We start from the raw sequence: 15,459 nt of genomic DNA, 5'->3' as shown, positions 1-15,459 counted from the left end.
CAAAGATGGAGGTGAGGGAAAGGAGGGAGACAGGAGGGGACTTTACTCTCCTTACTAGAGCTCTCGGGCCCATTGAGGCACCATTACTAGGGATTTCGGGGTGACTGGGCATTGTAACTCTTCCCACCTCTGTGGTCCCTTAAAGAGCCCCACACATCTGCTCCAGACGTGTCCATGCACACTGGTCACACACACACAGAATGCATGGAGGCAATAAATATGTTCCGTACCAAAGTAACCCCAGCCTGACGCTTCAGGTGGGGCCCCTCCAGCAGGGAGGGGTTAAGTGCTCAAATTTTTTCAGGGGTGCTCAAATCAGGGAGGGGAAGGGCAGACTCTGTTATCTCCATTTGCTGGCTGGAGGTCAATCATGGGGTCTTCCCTGGAAAAGAGGTTGGGGAAACCAGATCTCTTTCTATAAGCCCCTATCCACTGAGCCCAGGATAGGGTCTGCCCCCTTCCTAAAACAGTACCTCATGATGGTCCTTGGGTCCTCCAAGGGAGGGAGAAACAGAGTATAGTGCTCAAAGCTAATACTGATTTGGTTGGCAGCAGCAAGAAGATGACTAGAGGTGTCTCACCATCCCAGGGTGATGCTCACAGTAACTGGTATTTCCCTGGCCATGGGGAGGCCAGAGAGGCCAGCCACGCAAGCGGGAGAACTGCCTTTTAGCAACGAAAGAAGCCCTTGGTGCTCAGGAAAGATGGCTACAACCGTTGGTCCCCAAAATCCGCAGTCCCTGGCCTTCTCAACTGGTGTCCAAAATACTGGACACCAGAAACCGGGAATGATTCTCTGCAAAGGGAACCTGGCCCCTTGACAACTCCCTAGCAACCAGGAGCTCGGCCTGAGCAAACAGATATGGTCCTCCTCGGTTGTTACTACACCTCCGTAGCAACCAGGAACCCGGTCCTTAGTGACAGGGTGGCTCAGAGGCACACGTTAATCTGCTTGGAGAGTTCTCTCTCCAGGTCCAGAATGAGGGCATCAAAATCTTTGAGATTCAGGTGTGGGTTGAAGGGCGCGTCGAAGTCGTCTTCGAAGTCGGCGGCACCCCTCGGCTGGCCTGTCTCCTCGTCGTCCTCGCTGTCGCTGCCAGTCACGTGGTCGTAGTCGGGCCCAGATAGGAAGTCCCGCCCGCAGGACAGGAAGTCCCGCCCGCAAACGCTCCAGTCGCCGGCGTAGCGGTTACTCTGGGGGCTCTCGGGACCTCCCTGGCCACGGGACCGAGTCACCACTCCGGGGCCCGCTAATGGCAAGTGCAGCGGCGGCTGTCGTTTGGGCCTCAAGTACGGCGCGACGTCGGGAGCTTCGAGGGGCCGGCGGGGATCTGCAAGGAGAGAAGGATTAGGAGCTAGAGCGGCGGGCATCTGATTGACATGTCAAAAGATGGGTTGGAGGACTCTGAACTGGTTGCTGAGGCAACCAGGTACCCAGACGAGGGGGCGTGGCCTGCCTCAATTTGGAGACTCTGATTGGCCCACGTAGAAAGTATCGTTTCTGTGGCCTGGCTCACCTGGCCAAGACTGCAACAGGTAGTGCAGCACCTCGATGTGGCGCTTGAAGTCCACTGCACTGGCGAGACCTGGGCCACAGCTGCGGACGCGAGGTCTTGAGGGCTCCTGGCGCGCCGGCAGCAGCACAGGCCCAAAGCATACAGCCAGGTTCTGCGGAGTCATGCGGTTGTGGGCATGGAAGGAGGAGACGAGGCGAAGGTGGTCCAGGAGAAGCGTCAGCGTGGCCTGGGGAGAAGGTTGGGAAGACATAGGCCGGCAAAATTAGGCCCCTGTCATACCTTGCAGGAGACCAAGTCGGCTTGGAGGGGGGAAATTGAGGTTCAAGGTCTTCTCATAACTGATAGAGCTAAGACTGTTAATTATTTGGTATTAATATCAAAATATTATTATCCCGTTTTGCTGGCAGGAAGACAAGCCAAAGGCAACTAAGCTTTGAAATGGCGGAGCTTGGACTGGAACCCATTCCTCTGTGTGTTAGGCAGAGCTGGTATGAATCCCATTTTACAGATGAAGGTATTGCACAGAGAGGGAAGAGATTTGTCTAGATTCCCACAGCCAGGAAGGTAGGTTGATAGACTTATATTCAGAGTGCATTTTTTTTGAGACAGAGCCTCAAGCTGTAGCCCTGGGTAGAGTGCTGAGGCATCACAATTCACAGCAACCTCCCATTCCTGGGCTCAAGCGATTCTCCTGCCTCAGCCTCCCAAGTAGCTGGACTACAGGTGCCGGCCACAACGCCTGGCTATTTTTTTGGTTGCAGCCGTCATTGTTTGGTGGGCCTGGGCTGGATTCAAACCTGCTAGCTCAGGTGTATGTGGCTGGTGCCTTAGGTGCTTGAGCCACAGGTGCCGAGCCTCAGAGTGTATTTTTGACACTTCCTGGCTGTGTGACCTTGGGCAACTCACTAAGCTGCTTTGGACTTTAGTTTCCAAATCTATGATGTGGGATACTAATAGCACTTACTTTGTAGGGATATGAGTGTGCTGCAAGCTCATGCCCATTAGTGGCCCAGGCATGGGTGAAACACTCCACTGGTATCAGTCTACTCCAGGTCCTGCTGCTCCCACCAGGCCCAACTCACCCTTTCCACATCCGGCAGGCAGCTGAGGAGCCCTCGGGTGCCCTCAGGGCTTGGGGGAGCCCTGCTTGGGGGCCCTCCGGCCATGGCCTCCAGCACCACCTGATAAAGGGGCTGGGTGATGAGAGGAGTAGGCAACTCTCGGAGATAATCCTTGAGGATGCCTGTGGACACAGAGCTTCTGGTCAGGGCACCCCTGGCTTCTGAGGCCAGAAGTGAGGGGCCGAGGGAAAGAAAAGGAAGCAGATAGGTGCAGGATGGTGAAAACAAGGTTAGAAAAGTGTGAGGTCCCAAAGGGATCATAGGCCCAGCCTTAAAGTGAATTGAAGTGGGTGAGCAGGCAGGAGAGAGGGGGCCATGCTGACCAGTTATAACATTGATATCGGGGTATAGGTCCTCAGAGAGACAGACAGCTGCACTGTCCCGCTCAAAGGCATCTCGAAGCTCTTTCTTCACTGCTGCTGAGCCGCACAGACGGTACAGCCCTACAACCTGGGGATGAGAACAGAGGATGTCTTCTTGCTGGGCCCACAGACTGATCAGGGACCAGTGGGGTAGGGACTGGAGTTCTGGCCCAAGTACTGTGGACACTGTGGTCTGGGACTGGCTGTAATCTAGCAGGCTGCCTTCCTCTGGCACTTATCAGCCAGATCCCTACCTGACTGCTTGGACAGCCTGGCCTTGTAAACCCTCTACTTGGTTCACCGGTCCTCCTGGTTCCCAACTCCTCTGACTTAGGAAACAATGAGCTTCCTTAGCTCACTTGTGAAGCCCTTCCCGGAAGCCTTCCCTGACTACCTCAACCAAATCAGGCTTTGCTTCAAGCTCTCCCAGACCCCAGATACCTCCCCTTCATAACTCTTGTCCCAGTTGCAGTTTACATTTGTGAGTTATTAAGAGTCACATCTTTCCCCCATCAAATCCTGCACTCCAAGAGGGCCTATATCCTGTTATTAAAGTTGGCATGGGTTCTGGGCTGGGTGCTACAGCAGGGGAGCCTCCTGCTTCTGTCTAGGCAGAGGTTGGAGCTAGGAGTGGCTCAGGCTTAGGGGAGGGGTTCAGTGTCCATACTCTGGGCATCACGAGGAGTGGTTGTGGTCTGAGGGTCCAGCAGGGAAGGTGGGGACTCACCCGAAGCCCTCGGCGCTCAATCTGCCTAACACACTTCTGGATGATGAGGGGCACCTGGCCTGGGGGCTGCTCCCGCTCTACCAGCAGCGGCAGGGGCAGCCCAAAGACTCGGGGCTCAGCTGTTGCAGGTTCTTCCTGCTGCTCCGAAAGTGTCAGCTTGGCATATAGCAGCCCCTGGGGTTCCAGGCGCACAGCCAGCTGTTGGGCCTGACACCCTGAGGACACAAGGGGGCCTGAGCTGGGTCTGCCTCAAGGTTCCTGCACCCTAGCCACCCCCTACTTCAAGCCACACTCCCCTCCCACAGTCTGGCCCCCTAGAGGACTCTAGAGGGAAGGGTGCACCCTGTACCCTGGCCCTCCACCTCTGTAGCCATGTGTCCTACCTCGGAAGACTGTAGGGAGCAGCACAATACCCTGGGCACAGGGCCGGTGCCGCCTCACACCAGGATCCCATGCCAGCACTAGGGCTCGCAGTAGCCGGGCAGCCTCAAGCTCCAGGTGGAAGGTGTGGTCCAGCCTCAGGAAGTCTGGTCCCCCTCGAAGTGGCCCTGTCCGGGCCCTGGCCACCCCATCCACTTGCAGCAGGCAGCACAGGTCTCTTGGAGTAGCTCCTGGTGCTGGTCGCAGGCCCCCCAGCCCGTACAGGTGCAGGCTGAGGCGGCCCCAGAGTGCAGCTGGGGGTGCCCGGGCTGCTGGGCCCACCTCATAGGGCCGGAAGGCAGTGGGTGATGGGGGTCCTGCTGGGCGCTCAGGTGAGTCCCCATCACTGAGGTAGCCAGTCCTCAGGCTCCGGGTGCCTCCAACCACCCCTGCCTGCCCGGGTCCTCCCACACTGCTGTCCAGATGGTAACGGCTGATGACAGAGCCTGCAGGGGCAGCCCTGTCACGTTCTCGGCCAGCCCGGGGTCCTCGCAGGCTTAGACGGCGCCTCAGCTCAGGCAATTTCTTCATCTTCATGGAGAGGCGTCTGGCAGGGCCTGGGGACTTGGTGCGGGAGGCTTTGGTTGGGGGGCTGGCAGGGGCTGCACCTGCAAGACAGCAGACCTCAGGGTCTAGGAACATGGGCTTGGGGCAAGGGTGTGAGGCTTGTGCTCACCTGGGGAGATTAAAGATGGGAAGTTTGTGCTTACCTTGGGGGGCTGGGCCTTCTGGCTCAGTGGAGCCTGGCTGTGGTCCTCGGGGCTCAGGTGCTGGGGGTCTGGGGTCTTCTTCAGGGATGGGGTTGTACCAGATCTCGCCTGCAGGCTCTCCACTGCCAGGAGCCCCAGGTCCCAAAGAGGCCTCCTCAGGTGACTTGGTCCCACCTAGCACCCATCGGCGGCTGCTGGGTTCCAGACTTTGCAGGTAGGCACCTCGTGCAGGGCTCCGTGAGGCCTCAGGGCTGGGGGGCCTCTCTACTCCAGCCTGGGACCCTTCGGGGGCCTGGGGCTTTAGCTCTGGAGGGCTGGGCTCTGGGCATTGGGCTGGGCGACCTAATGGAGAACAAGGGGAGTGAAACTCAATAACCCCACCGTCCCCAGAACAGGCCCATGAAGTTGATTGGTAGGCAGGATGCTGTGATGGGCTGTGTCCAGCTTTGCCTGGACCCATTATAAGTCACTGTCCCTAAAGGCCTGCTGTGTGTCACTTGGAATGATTTGCCACAGGCTAGCAATCTTTTGATTGCCAGTTTAGAGCCCAGCCTCTCTCAATCCCTGGCACCCCAAAGAGGACTCTGTCTCTCCAGCCTCAGGAAGGCCCATGTCAGGTTTCCTTGGGTCCTCAGGCACTGTGTTCAGTCTCACTTCTTCACCCCTCTCATTAACCCTGGCCTGGGTGGCCTTGGACAACTTGCTTCCATTCTCTGAGTGTCAGTGTCCTGCAGCTCGGATGTCCACCTTCAGGGAGTCTTCAGAGAGCCTCACAGTTAAACACAGCCTACAGCAGACACTGACTTGATCAGGAGACTACAAGTTGGGTTCTCTTCTTCTTGCAGCATGTCACCCCCAGTTCTCCACCCCTTCCACGACCCCCTTGTCTGTCTTCAACTCTGACCCCATCCTGGAGTTGGCTCTGTCCCTCAGCACAAGCCAGGTCCCTCACCATCAATGCCTTGGGGCCTCCCCTTAGCTCTGGTCTCTCTGACATTCAGGGCTGTTTCCTGTGTGTGTATGTTGTGGGCATCCCTATCCCTTCTCCCTGCCCTGGGAACTTTGGGCATCTTTGGGAAGTTCTGGGGTGGAGGAAGGGTCAAGTCCTTGGAATGGTCTGGCCTTCCTCCTTTAACTCCTTCCTTCCCCGGACCCCCAATTCCACACAGCTCCCCGTTTCACTAAGGTCTCGTTTTGTTAGCCCGCTGACCCCCTCCTCAGGTCACCTTCAATTCCCGGCCGCTCCCCTCCCAGGGCCGGGTGGGAGGACAGGTCCCTATTTAGACAGTCCAAAGAGCTGTTTAAATCACTTCACTGGCCCTGGGCACAATATCCAACTGCTTCGTGCCTTAGTTTTTCTATCTCTGTGTATAAAGGGGACAGTTTTCTGAGGCCATCGTGGGCAAATGCAGCTGCAGCCACTGGTTACTAGGTGAGAGAGGGACGGGGCGGGGAGGTTACCATGATTGATGCACCGCCCCCCGCTCTCCTCTGCAGGAATACGCCCCCCATCTCCCAGCCCGCGGCTCCGGGGCTCCCTGTTCCCCCAGTTTGACCTGACTGGGGCCCTAGTGTCTTGGCCTCCCAGTCCCTCCTCCCGTCCACCCTCCAGGCGCTCTGTCACGGCCCCATTTCCTGTCAGGGGCGAGGCCCCCTCCTGGGCCTCCCAAGGAGCCCGCGGCTCTGGCATCCCGGGCCAGCCGCACATAACGGTCCGCGCCCCCCTCCCTCCCAGCCCCTTCCTTCCAGGATCCCCTGCTCGTCCCCGGCTCGAGGTGTCCCGGTCCGCGAGAGGCTTCGCGGGGCTCTTTATGATCCTCCCCCAGCCCAGCCGTCCCTCCTCGGAGCCCTGGGACATCCCCCTCTAAGGCCGGACGGGGTTCCGCCACCCCTAGTCCCCCACCGGGCTCTGCTCACCGCGCTCTTTGGCGTCTGACTTTTTGCGAGGAAGTTTCTCTCGACCCCGCAGGCGGGAGAAGGTTTTCCTAAGCAGCGGCTCGGCCATGCTGGGGCCCGGGCCGGGCCGAGTGTGAGCCCCGGGCTCCGGCTGCACCGCCCCGCGCCCTCCCTGTCCCGCCAGGACCTCCCCGCCCGCCCCCCGCCCCCTGCCCCGCGTCAGCAGGAAGCGCATTCCCGGAATGCTTGGCCCAAACTTTTTTTTTTTTTTTTTTAATCCCCTTCCCGCAGCCCGAGCAGGCGATGCTGGGATATGTAGTCGCCTGGGCCCGGGAGGAGAGGTGATGGGGTCTCTGGGCTGCGCCCGTCCGCTTCAGCTCTGACCATCGTGGCGCAGGCGGGAGCCCTGCTGTTCTTCCGTACCTGCCCTCCCTAGGTGATGGCATTAGGGAGTTCTCTTGGGTTTATCTCCAAAGCGCGTGGCACAGGGATCCCCTTTTCTCCCTCCCATCTATTGAGTTCATTTCAGTGATTGCACCCCTTCCTTGGTTTCTCTGATGTCACTCTTGCCTCTCCCTCTGCCTCCCAAATCTCTCAAACCCCCCCCCCCGCCCCCAGTTTCTGCTGTTCAACAAACCATTCCCAAACTTAATGGTGTCAAACAGCATTTTTCATGATGCTCACAGATACAGTGGGCTGGGAGTTTGGACAGGACAGTGCTGGCATTGCTTGTCTCTACTTCTCAGTTGGGAAGACTCCAAGGCTAGGAGTGACTCAAAGAATGTGTGTGTGTGCCTGGCTGAATCATCTGGAGGTGGTCTTTATTGACAGGTCTTGGGATGGATACCAACTGTTGGCTGAGACCTCCTCTGGGCCTGTGGACTAGACCTGTGGAGTAGGGCACCTACATGGGCCCCTCCTGTGGCCTTGGGGTAGTCAGACTTCTTAGATGACCACCCAGAGACCCCAAAATGAACAAGGCAGAAGCCTGCTATCTTTTCTGTTTCAACCGTTGGTGTCTTTCTGTGTCAATTCTGGCACCAGATTCAAGGAGGGGGACTTAGATCCTACCCACCTTAATAGCAGGCATGTCAAAGTGATCTTGTGTAGTGGACATGGGATGGGAGATTCTCCTGTGTCCATCTTGAAAAAAAAAAAAAACTTGCTTCACTCCATGTCCCATTCTTCATATAGCATCTAGAGAGGACTTCAAACTAAAATCAGATATGGCACACTTCTGCAGAACTGTCTCCCCCTGACTTCTCACCCCACCTAGAATAAAACCCAGATTCCCACTATGGTCTGATTAAGATTTCTGATGTCTTCTCTTTTGCTGTTCTAGTCACTCACCATTGCCAACTTTCTGGTTCTCAACATCAAAATGTTCTGGCCCCAGACCTTTCCCACACATGGTTCCTTCTGCCTGGGAAGCCCAGCTTCTTTGGAGGCTGCCCCTCTCTCACTCTCTAGATCCAGTGGCATCTCCTCTGGAGGCCTGCATTGTCCACCACTGCTGTCTAGTCATTATTATGTCACTCTGTTTCCTTTCTTCTAACACCACAGCTTGAATTTAAAAATTCCAGTGGTTTGTTCTAGTGGTTTATCTGCCTCTTTGTTAAAACTAGGAGTTTACCAGGTGATGCTTGTCAATCTTGTTCATTTCTGAATGTTCAGGTAGGAGATCAGGTGTCAGGCGATGGAGGCCTGCACAGGAGGGAGTGTCCAAAAGGCTTGGAAAGAAGAGGTTGTGTGTGTTTGGTTATAATATATTTTGGTTATGTGTCTCTATGTGTTTATCATACTTGGAGTTTGTTGAGATACTTGGATATGTAGATTTGTGTCTTTTGCCAACTTTGAGACATTTTCTAGCCATTATTACTTCAGATATTCTTTCCGCTCCTTTCTCTTCTCTCCTTCTGGGACTCTCATTATGTACATATTGGTATACTTGGTGGTATCCTACACATTTCTTAGGTGATGTTCATTTTTCTTGGTGTGGTATGTGTTTGGGAGGAGTCAGTCTGGGAAAGTGTTGGGTGCATCCTTCTCCCTGCCAGATCCCTACCCACATGCCTTTGAGGCAGCTGCTGACAAAGAGGAGAGAGGTTGTGAGTCAAGACAATACTTCTTCACAAGTCCAGGGGCTGCAGGACTAGGCCCCAGAGCTTCAGAGGAGCTGAGTGGCTGATGTGGGGATGAGAGCAGCCCTTTGCCTTACCTATGTGACACCCACATGTCACATAAATATTTATTATTATTTTTATAAACCTTTTTGACAGGGTTTCTGTACTTTTACTGTTCCCTTTATCTACACATAGCCCATTAAGTTGACCAGTGGCTATGACTGTTCCTTAACAATGACAAATTCTTGATACGTGAGAATAAATTTTCTGCAAATTGTATTAAATTGTTATGAATACTAAGTTTCACACTTAATGCAGTCTGTTTTCTTATTCTTCTGGATGTTGCTTGTTGCTGTACAGATTTTACCCCAGATATTCTCATTACCTGCAGGCCTGATGTGCTATACTTTTGGTGCGTGATGGATTTTGGATTAACCAGCTCCTGCCACATAGAGGGATTTGTTGAAAGACCAAATGTAAATGGAGGGACTGGTCAGGTTTGAGCAGTGGACAATGAGAGTTGGTGGATAAATACCCCAGCTCCCCCACTTTTCCTGTGGGATGACTGCAGTGTGTGCTCTACACTTACCTCTAGTGGTCACCACCAGATTGAGCTCCACCAGCCCACGATGGAAATCTGCTTTATTGATTACATTCTTTACTGACTTCCTTCCCTTCCCAGTCTCACGTATCTACTCCACTTTCAGCATTTCCTGCTTATTTCCCAAATAAACTACTTGTACTCAGGGTCAGCTTTTGGGGAACTCCAAACAAAAGCATCCTCTCTAGGCCTCAAGTTCCTCATCTGTCCAAGGGAAAGACTAAGTCCTTCTGCTGTTATCAAGGCTATGAGGGGAAGACATGTGTCTGTGAAGCTAAGTCCCTCTCCTGCCGGCTCCCTGTCGTCAGTTCCTGGGGGAGCGGGGACGGAAGATAGAACAGGCCCCAAGCTTCCTCCCCCGCTTGTTGTCATTCTCAGTTGTTTCCAACCTGAGGCTCTGTTATGTCTGGCAATTTCCAGGTTAAGGAGGTGAGTCCCTGAGGCTGTGCAGACCCCTCTGGCCAGGAGTCAAACTTCAGAGGAGCCAGAGAAGAAGTGGGTGCCCAGAGGTGTCCATCAGGTGGGCAATAGGAACTGGAGGGAATATTTGAATTGCCACAGAGCAGCTTCCTGAGGTGCAGGGCATGGTCTTGCCTACATGGCAGTGGTGCAGCATTTCTTGGCCAGAGCCTCCCAGAGCCCTTGGAAATGTTGGCTCAGGCAGTTGTAGAGCTGAAGCTGAGGTACAGGGGGAGGGAGTAGTCCCCATTTGCTGTAGATCTGTAGATCATCAGCTGTAGATCTGCTCTATGTATTGCCACACATCACTGCTATAAGAATTAAGCCCTGGATTCACAATTCTACTGGGAGGAAGCAACCGGAACTTCATGTCTGCTATCTCCTGGATGCTGCTCTGTATGCCTTTCACCTTTGCAGATTTTAATCTGTGTATATACCATGCAATAAACCAGGAGTATAGACCATGCAGTAGACAACTCTGAGTACTGTGAGGCCTTCTAGTGAACCATGAAAGCTGAAAGTGCTCTTGGGCTACAGTTCCCAACCCCTGGGTTATAGACCAGTACCAGTCAGTGCCCTGTTAGGAACTGGGCCATACAGCAGGAGGTAAGCAGCAGGCAAGAGTGAAGCATCATCTGTATTTACAGCCACTCCCCATCAATCACATCACTACTCGGGCTTTGCATCCTGTCAGACCAGCAGCAGCATGTGATTCTCATAGGAATGCTAACTCTACTATAAACTGTGCATATGAGTTATCCAGATTGCAGCTCCATGAGAATCTAATGCCTGATAATCTGAGGTGGAGCTGAGGCAGTGCGGCTGGTGCTGGGGAGTGTCTGCAAATACAGATTATCATTAGCAGAGAGGTTTAACTACACAGAGTCCATAATAAATACAATTTATTATATATGCAGATTCATATTAAAACCACCCCATCTCCCTTTGTGGAAAAATTCTCTTTCATGAAACTGATCTCTAGTGTCAAAGAGGTTGGGGACCACTAGTCTTGGGGACTTCCAGCCACACAGGTTTATAGAGCTGAAAGCACCCCTCCACCCTGGCAAATGGACTTTTGAGAGTAGAACTGCCCAAACCTTTTGAGTGTTTCTTACTCTTTAAGAAGGGAAGAAGCTTCTGGCCACTCCAACTTTTACCACCCTTGAGCTGTTCAGGGCTGCAGCATGATCTTGGGTAACTTCCAGGTTAAGGAGGCGAGTCCTGAGGCTGTGCAGACCTCAGGACCTTGGGTAAGTCCATCCCAAGATGGCTCACACCTGTAATCCCACCCCTTGAGGCCAGGAGCTTGAGATCAGCCTAAGGGTAAGACTCCATCTCTACAAAAAAATGGAAAAATTAGCTGGGCATGGTGGGACAAGCCTGTAGTCCCAGCTAGTTGGTAGGCTGAGGCAGGAAGATTGCTTGAGCCCAGGAGCTTGAGGTTACTGTGAGCTATGAGAGCACCACTGCACTCTAGCTAGCTGAGGTGACAGAGCAAGACCCTGTTTCAAAAAAAGAAAAAGGTTCAAAACAAATAAAAAGATTATATTTCGTGACATGTCATGTGATAAAGAAATTTAAGATTCAATTTTTATAAATAAAGTCTCACTGGCACACAGGCAGGTCCATTTCCTTGATGTGTCATCTACGTCTGCGTTCATGTTGCAACAACAGAGACCCTGTAGTACATAAAAGCGACAGTACTTACTCTCTGGTCCTTGCTGACTTCTAATCTGGGTCATGGCTTGCAAGCTGGTTTGTTCTGAAGTACAGGCCTTTCCCATCCCAGTACTTAAATAACCCTTGTCATGTTTCCCTCTGTTTTGTGGACCTATCATTCCTGTGGAGAGGGCTGCCCCCTGCATGCCCAATTCCCCCATTACTCTGGGCTCACCATCATCTCTCTGAACAACCAGGCTCTTTTTTGCCACCATGGAAACTTGGCACATGCTGTTCCTTCCCAGGGGGAGATCGCATGTGAGGCTTATGGAATTGGGCCAGTTCACAGATATTTATAGAAAACGTCTCTGACAAGACAAAAAAAAAAAAGCTCTATTTTGAACGGCACTGTCGCCACCTGGTGACCACTTCCTCTCACTGTAGCTTCAATTCTTTCAAAGCTTTCAGGTATTGGACTGTTCCTTCTAGGCAGTACCAGGTCATCGCAGGGCCTAGAGAACCATCTGGGATCTGGTTCTCCTGTATTTCTGACCCTGAAGCCTATTTGGGTCTCCGGTTTTGTGCATATATTCCTGTGATGCTGAAACTTTATTCTATTAAAAAAATCTTCTTCAGAGATGAGATTATCACTATATTGCCCAGCCTGGACTCCTGTGCTCAAGAGATCTTCCCGCCTCAGCTTCCGCAGTAGCTGGGACTACAGGCGTGCGTCAGCACACGGAGCTCCTATGATGCTCAACTTTGAGGATCATATGAGTGTCCTGGGGATGTTGATGAAATTATGACCTATTGGTCTGGGGTAGAGTCTTAGCCTTCATTTCTTTTCTTTTTTTTTTTTTTTTAAGTTTCATAAAAACATTTTTTATTTGACATTAATGTTATTTTTATAAACCGATTGTTACTAATACATTTATCCCACAATGAATACTTACAGACCACACACTGTTCTGAATTACTGGAATACATTATTGAGCAAAAAGTTCCTGCTTGCTTTAAAGGGAGAAAGATAATAAACAACTAAACACGGTATAATGTCAGTTATCAACATATTATGAAGAAAAATAATGCAGAGAAAGGGGATGAACAATAGTTAAGGGATTTTTCCCCCCATAGGGGGGGAAAAATATCAGAATTTAAATACATACGTAATATTTTTATTTTGAACCAAAACAAGTTATATTCTTTTTTTTTTAGAGACAGAGTCTTACTCTGTCGCCCTCAGTAGAGTGCTTTGACATCACAGCTCACTGTAACATCCAGCTCTTGGGCTTAGGCGATTCTCTTGCCTCAGCCTCCTGAGAAGATGGGACCACAGGTGCCCGCCCCAACGCCTGGCTATTTTTTTGTTGCAGTTTGGCCTGGGTGGGGTTAATAAGCACCCACGAAGATGCTTCTGGTTCATGGAATGCTTTAAGTATCAGCTCTACTTTTTCTGTAGAAAAGAGATCAGCAAATTTCTTTGGTAAAGTTAGTAAATAGTTTGGACTGTGTGTGCCATACGGTCTCTGTGGAGACTACTCTGGGCTTGAAGTATAAAAGCAGCCAGAGATGATGGGCATGGCTGTGTTCTGGTAAAACTTTATTTATGGGTTTTAGAATTAGAATGTTTTTAAAATTAATTTTTTTATCTTTTAAAATTTCAGAATATTAGGGGGTACACATGTTTTGTTTACATACTTTGTTTTTGTAGAGATTGAGTCAAAGTTTTACACTTCGACTCCTAAGTGTGCTCTTCGCCCAAGTAGTGTGCACTGTACCCAATGGGTGTGAATTTATTCTTCCTCCCCTTTCTCCCTCCCCCCAGCTTGATTTTCATTGAGATTTATTTTCATAGGTGCACTTAAGTGTTGTTCGATTAGTTTCAATTTGGCACCGAGTATATGTGTTTATTTCTCCCTTCCCATGATGTTTCACTTAAAAGAATGATTTCCAATTCCCTCCAGGTTGTCCAAACAGAGACTAGATTGCCATTTGTTTATGGCTGAGCAGTACTTCATGGCATGCACATACCACATTTTATTACTACATTCATGTATTGGTGGGCACTTGGGTTGTTTGCACATCTTTTCAACTGTGAATTGTGCGGCTATAAACATTGGAGTACAGATGTCCTTTTTTATAGAATGACCTTTTTCCTTTGGGTATATACCCAGCAGTGGGATTGCTGGATAAAATGGTAGGTGTACTTTAAGTTCTTTGAGGCATCACCATACAATTTTCTGTAGAGGTTGTAGTAGTTTGCAGTCCCACCAACAGTGTATAAGAGTTCCTTTTCCTATGCACCCATGCCAGCATTTGTTTGTTTGTTTGTTTGAGGCAGAGTCTCACTTGTGAGGCACTTTGCCTGGCCTAGAATTAGAATTTTATATACTGTCTATTTCTATACTGTTATATATATAATCTGTCATGTCATATGCTTTTTCTTTTGGTTATCTTAGCCTATTAAAAATGTTACAATTTCTTAGCTTACAATCCATATAAAAAGATTGTGGGCTGGATTTGCCCTCTAAGCTGTAGTCTGGAGAGCCCTGCTAAAAAGTATTGCATCCTCATCAAGATCTGTGGCTCTGGGATGGCTCCTCTGAACCTTGCCAAACACCTTCTCTGGCAGCTTCACTTTTCAAGCCTCAGTTTCCTCATCAGTAGAAAAAGGGGCTATAATGCCTACCTTGTAGGGATGTTATTTAAGATTTAATGAGGCTGGGCAAAGTGGCTGATGCCTGTAATACCAGCACCCTGGGAGGCTGAGGCAGGAAGATTGCTTGATGCCAGGAGTTTGAGGTCAGCATGAAGGCAACACAGCAAGACTCTGTCTCTACAAAAAAATATTTAAAACATTAACCAGGCTTGGTGGCTGTATCTCAGTACTTAGGCTAGGCAGGCAGGCAGATCCCTTTAGCCCCAAAGTTTAAGACTGCAGTGAGCTATGATCACTTCCATTGCACTCCAGCCTGGTGACAGAACAAGAGCCTATCTCTAAAAAAAAAAAAAAAATCAACAAAAAACAAAAAGTAGATCCCAGTGTCCAATGCCAGATCCACTGAATCAGAATCTCCATGAACCAAATGCCAGCATCTTTATACATATAAACCAAGGAAGGAGGAATGGGAAACCTGTTGATGACAGCAATTCCAAAACCACAGTCACAGGAAGAGGTTTCAAAGCCTACTGACAGTCCGAGGCTGGTGGATGCTTAAAAGGATGGCAAGTGAACTAATCTTAGCAGACCTTTCTGAGGTTCTTCCGCCCAAAATATGATGATGCAACTGGCTAATACTTGCACTGTTTTTGTCAATATTAAAGTGAGTGTGTAGCCACAGCTTTGATTCAACTAGTATTATCCCCATAGCAATCCTAAAGGCCTGATGTTCAGGAAAAGGCTTATTTAAGGCTGCTTTGACATGTTTCCTGCTACTCTGATCTGCATGGGGGATGTAGATTGCAGAAAATATGCACACTTCTTTTTTGGGTGCCCATAGTACTTCATTCCCTCTCTTTTTTTAAAGGACAGTCTCACTCTGAGAGAGTCACTCTCACCTGCGCTAGAGTGCAATGACCTCAGCCTAGCTCACAGCAACCTCAAACTCTGAGGCTCAAGCAAGCTTCCTGTCTCAGACTCCTGAGTAGCTGGGGCTACAGGCACTTGCCACTACACCCAGTTAATTTTTCTATTTTTAATTGAGATGAGATCTCGTTCTTGCTCAGGCTGATCTCAAACATTGAGCTCAAGTGATCTTCCCACTGTGGCCTCCCAGAGTGCTAGATTACAGGTGTGAGCCACTGTGCTCAACCTCTCATTCACCTCTTTATGACACATTTACCACATTGTACTACAAGGATTTA

General features: G+C 50.8%; 1 protein-coding gene across 2 annotated transcripts; it reads right to left on the bottom strand.

The window, feature by feature from the left end:
• Positions 1-116: 116 nt before the first annotated feature.
• SYDE1 (synapse defective Rho GTPase homolog 1) lies at positions 117-6,918 on the bottom strand. 2 transcript variants are annotated; one of them, XM_053584507.1, is made up of 8 exons: positions 6,775-6,915; positions 4,858-5,199; positions 4,111-4,755; positions 3,728-3,942; positions 2,962-3,088; positions 2,600-2,760; positions 1,518-1,743; positions 117-1,331 (listed from the first exon to the last, which is right to left on the bottom strand). In XM_053584507.1, exons 1-8 carry the CDS (start codon positions 6,860-6,862, stop codon positions 931-933), a joined length of 2,205 nt encoding a protein of 734 aa, XP_053440482.1. In that variant the 5' UTR covers positions 6,863-6,915; the 3' UTR covers positions 117-930. The 2 variants fall into 2 exon arrangements, with proteins under 2 accessions (XP_053440482.1, XP_053440481.1); XM_053584506.1 differs by having other exon boundaries at positions 2,600-3,088; positions 6,775-6,918.
• Between the last annotated feature and the right edge of the window lie 8,541 nt (positions 6,919-15,459).

This window comes from Nycticebus coucang, chromosome 3, assembly GCF_027406575.1.
Source record: "Nycticebus coucang isolate mNycCou1 chromosome 3, mNycCou1.pri, whole genome shotgun sequence".
Lineage (NCBI taxonomy): Eukaryota > Metazoa > Chordata > Mammalia > Primates > Lorisidae > Nycticebus > Nycticebus coucang.
The sequence above is the reverse complement of the archived record's forward strand: the minus strand, read 5'-3'. Positions and strand labels throughout refer to the sequence as shown.

Coding starts and splice junctions, on each gene's coding strand:
- SYDE1 (XM_053584506.1), bottom strand. CDS start 6,862: ATGGCCGAGCCGCTGCTTAGGAAAACCTTCTCCCGCCTGCGGGGTCGA. Junction 3,089..3,727: donor TTGAGCGCCGAGGGCTTCGG/GTGAGTCCCCAC, acceptor TCTCATCCCCAG/GTTGTAGGGCTGTACCGTCT. Junction 1,332..1,517: donor CCTGTTGCAGTCTTGGCCAG/GTGAGCCAGGCC, acceptor CTCTCCTTGCAG/ATCCCCGCCGGCCCCTCGAA.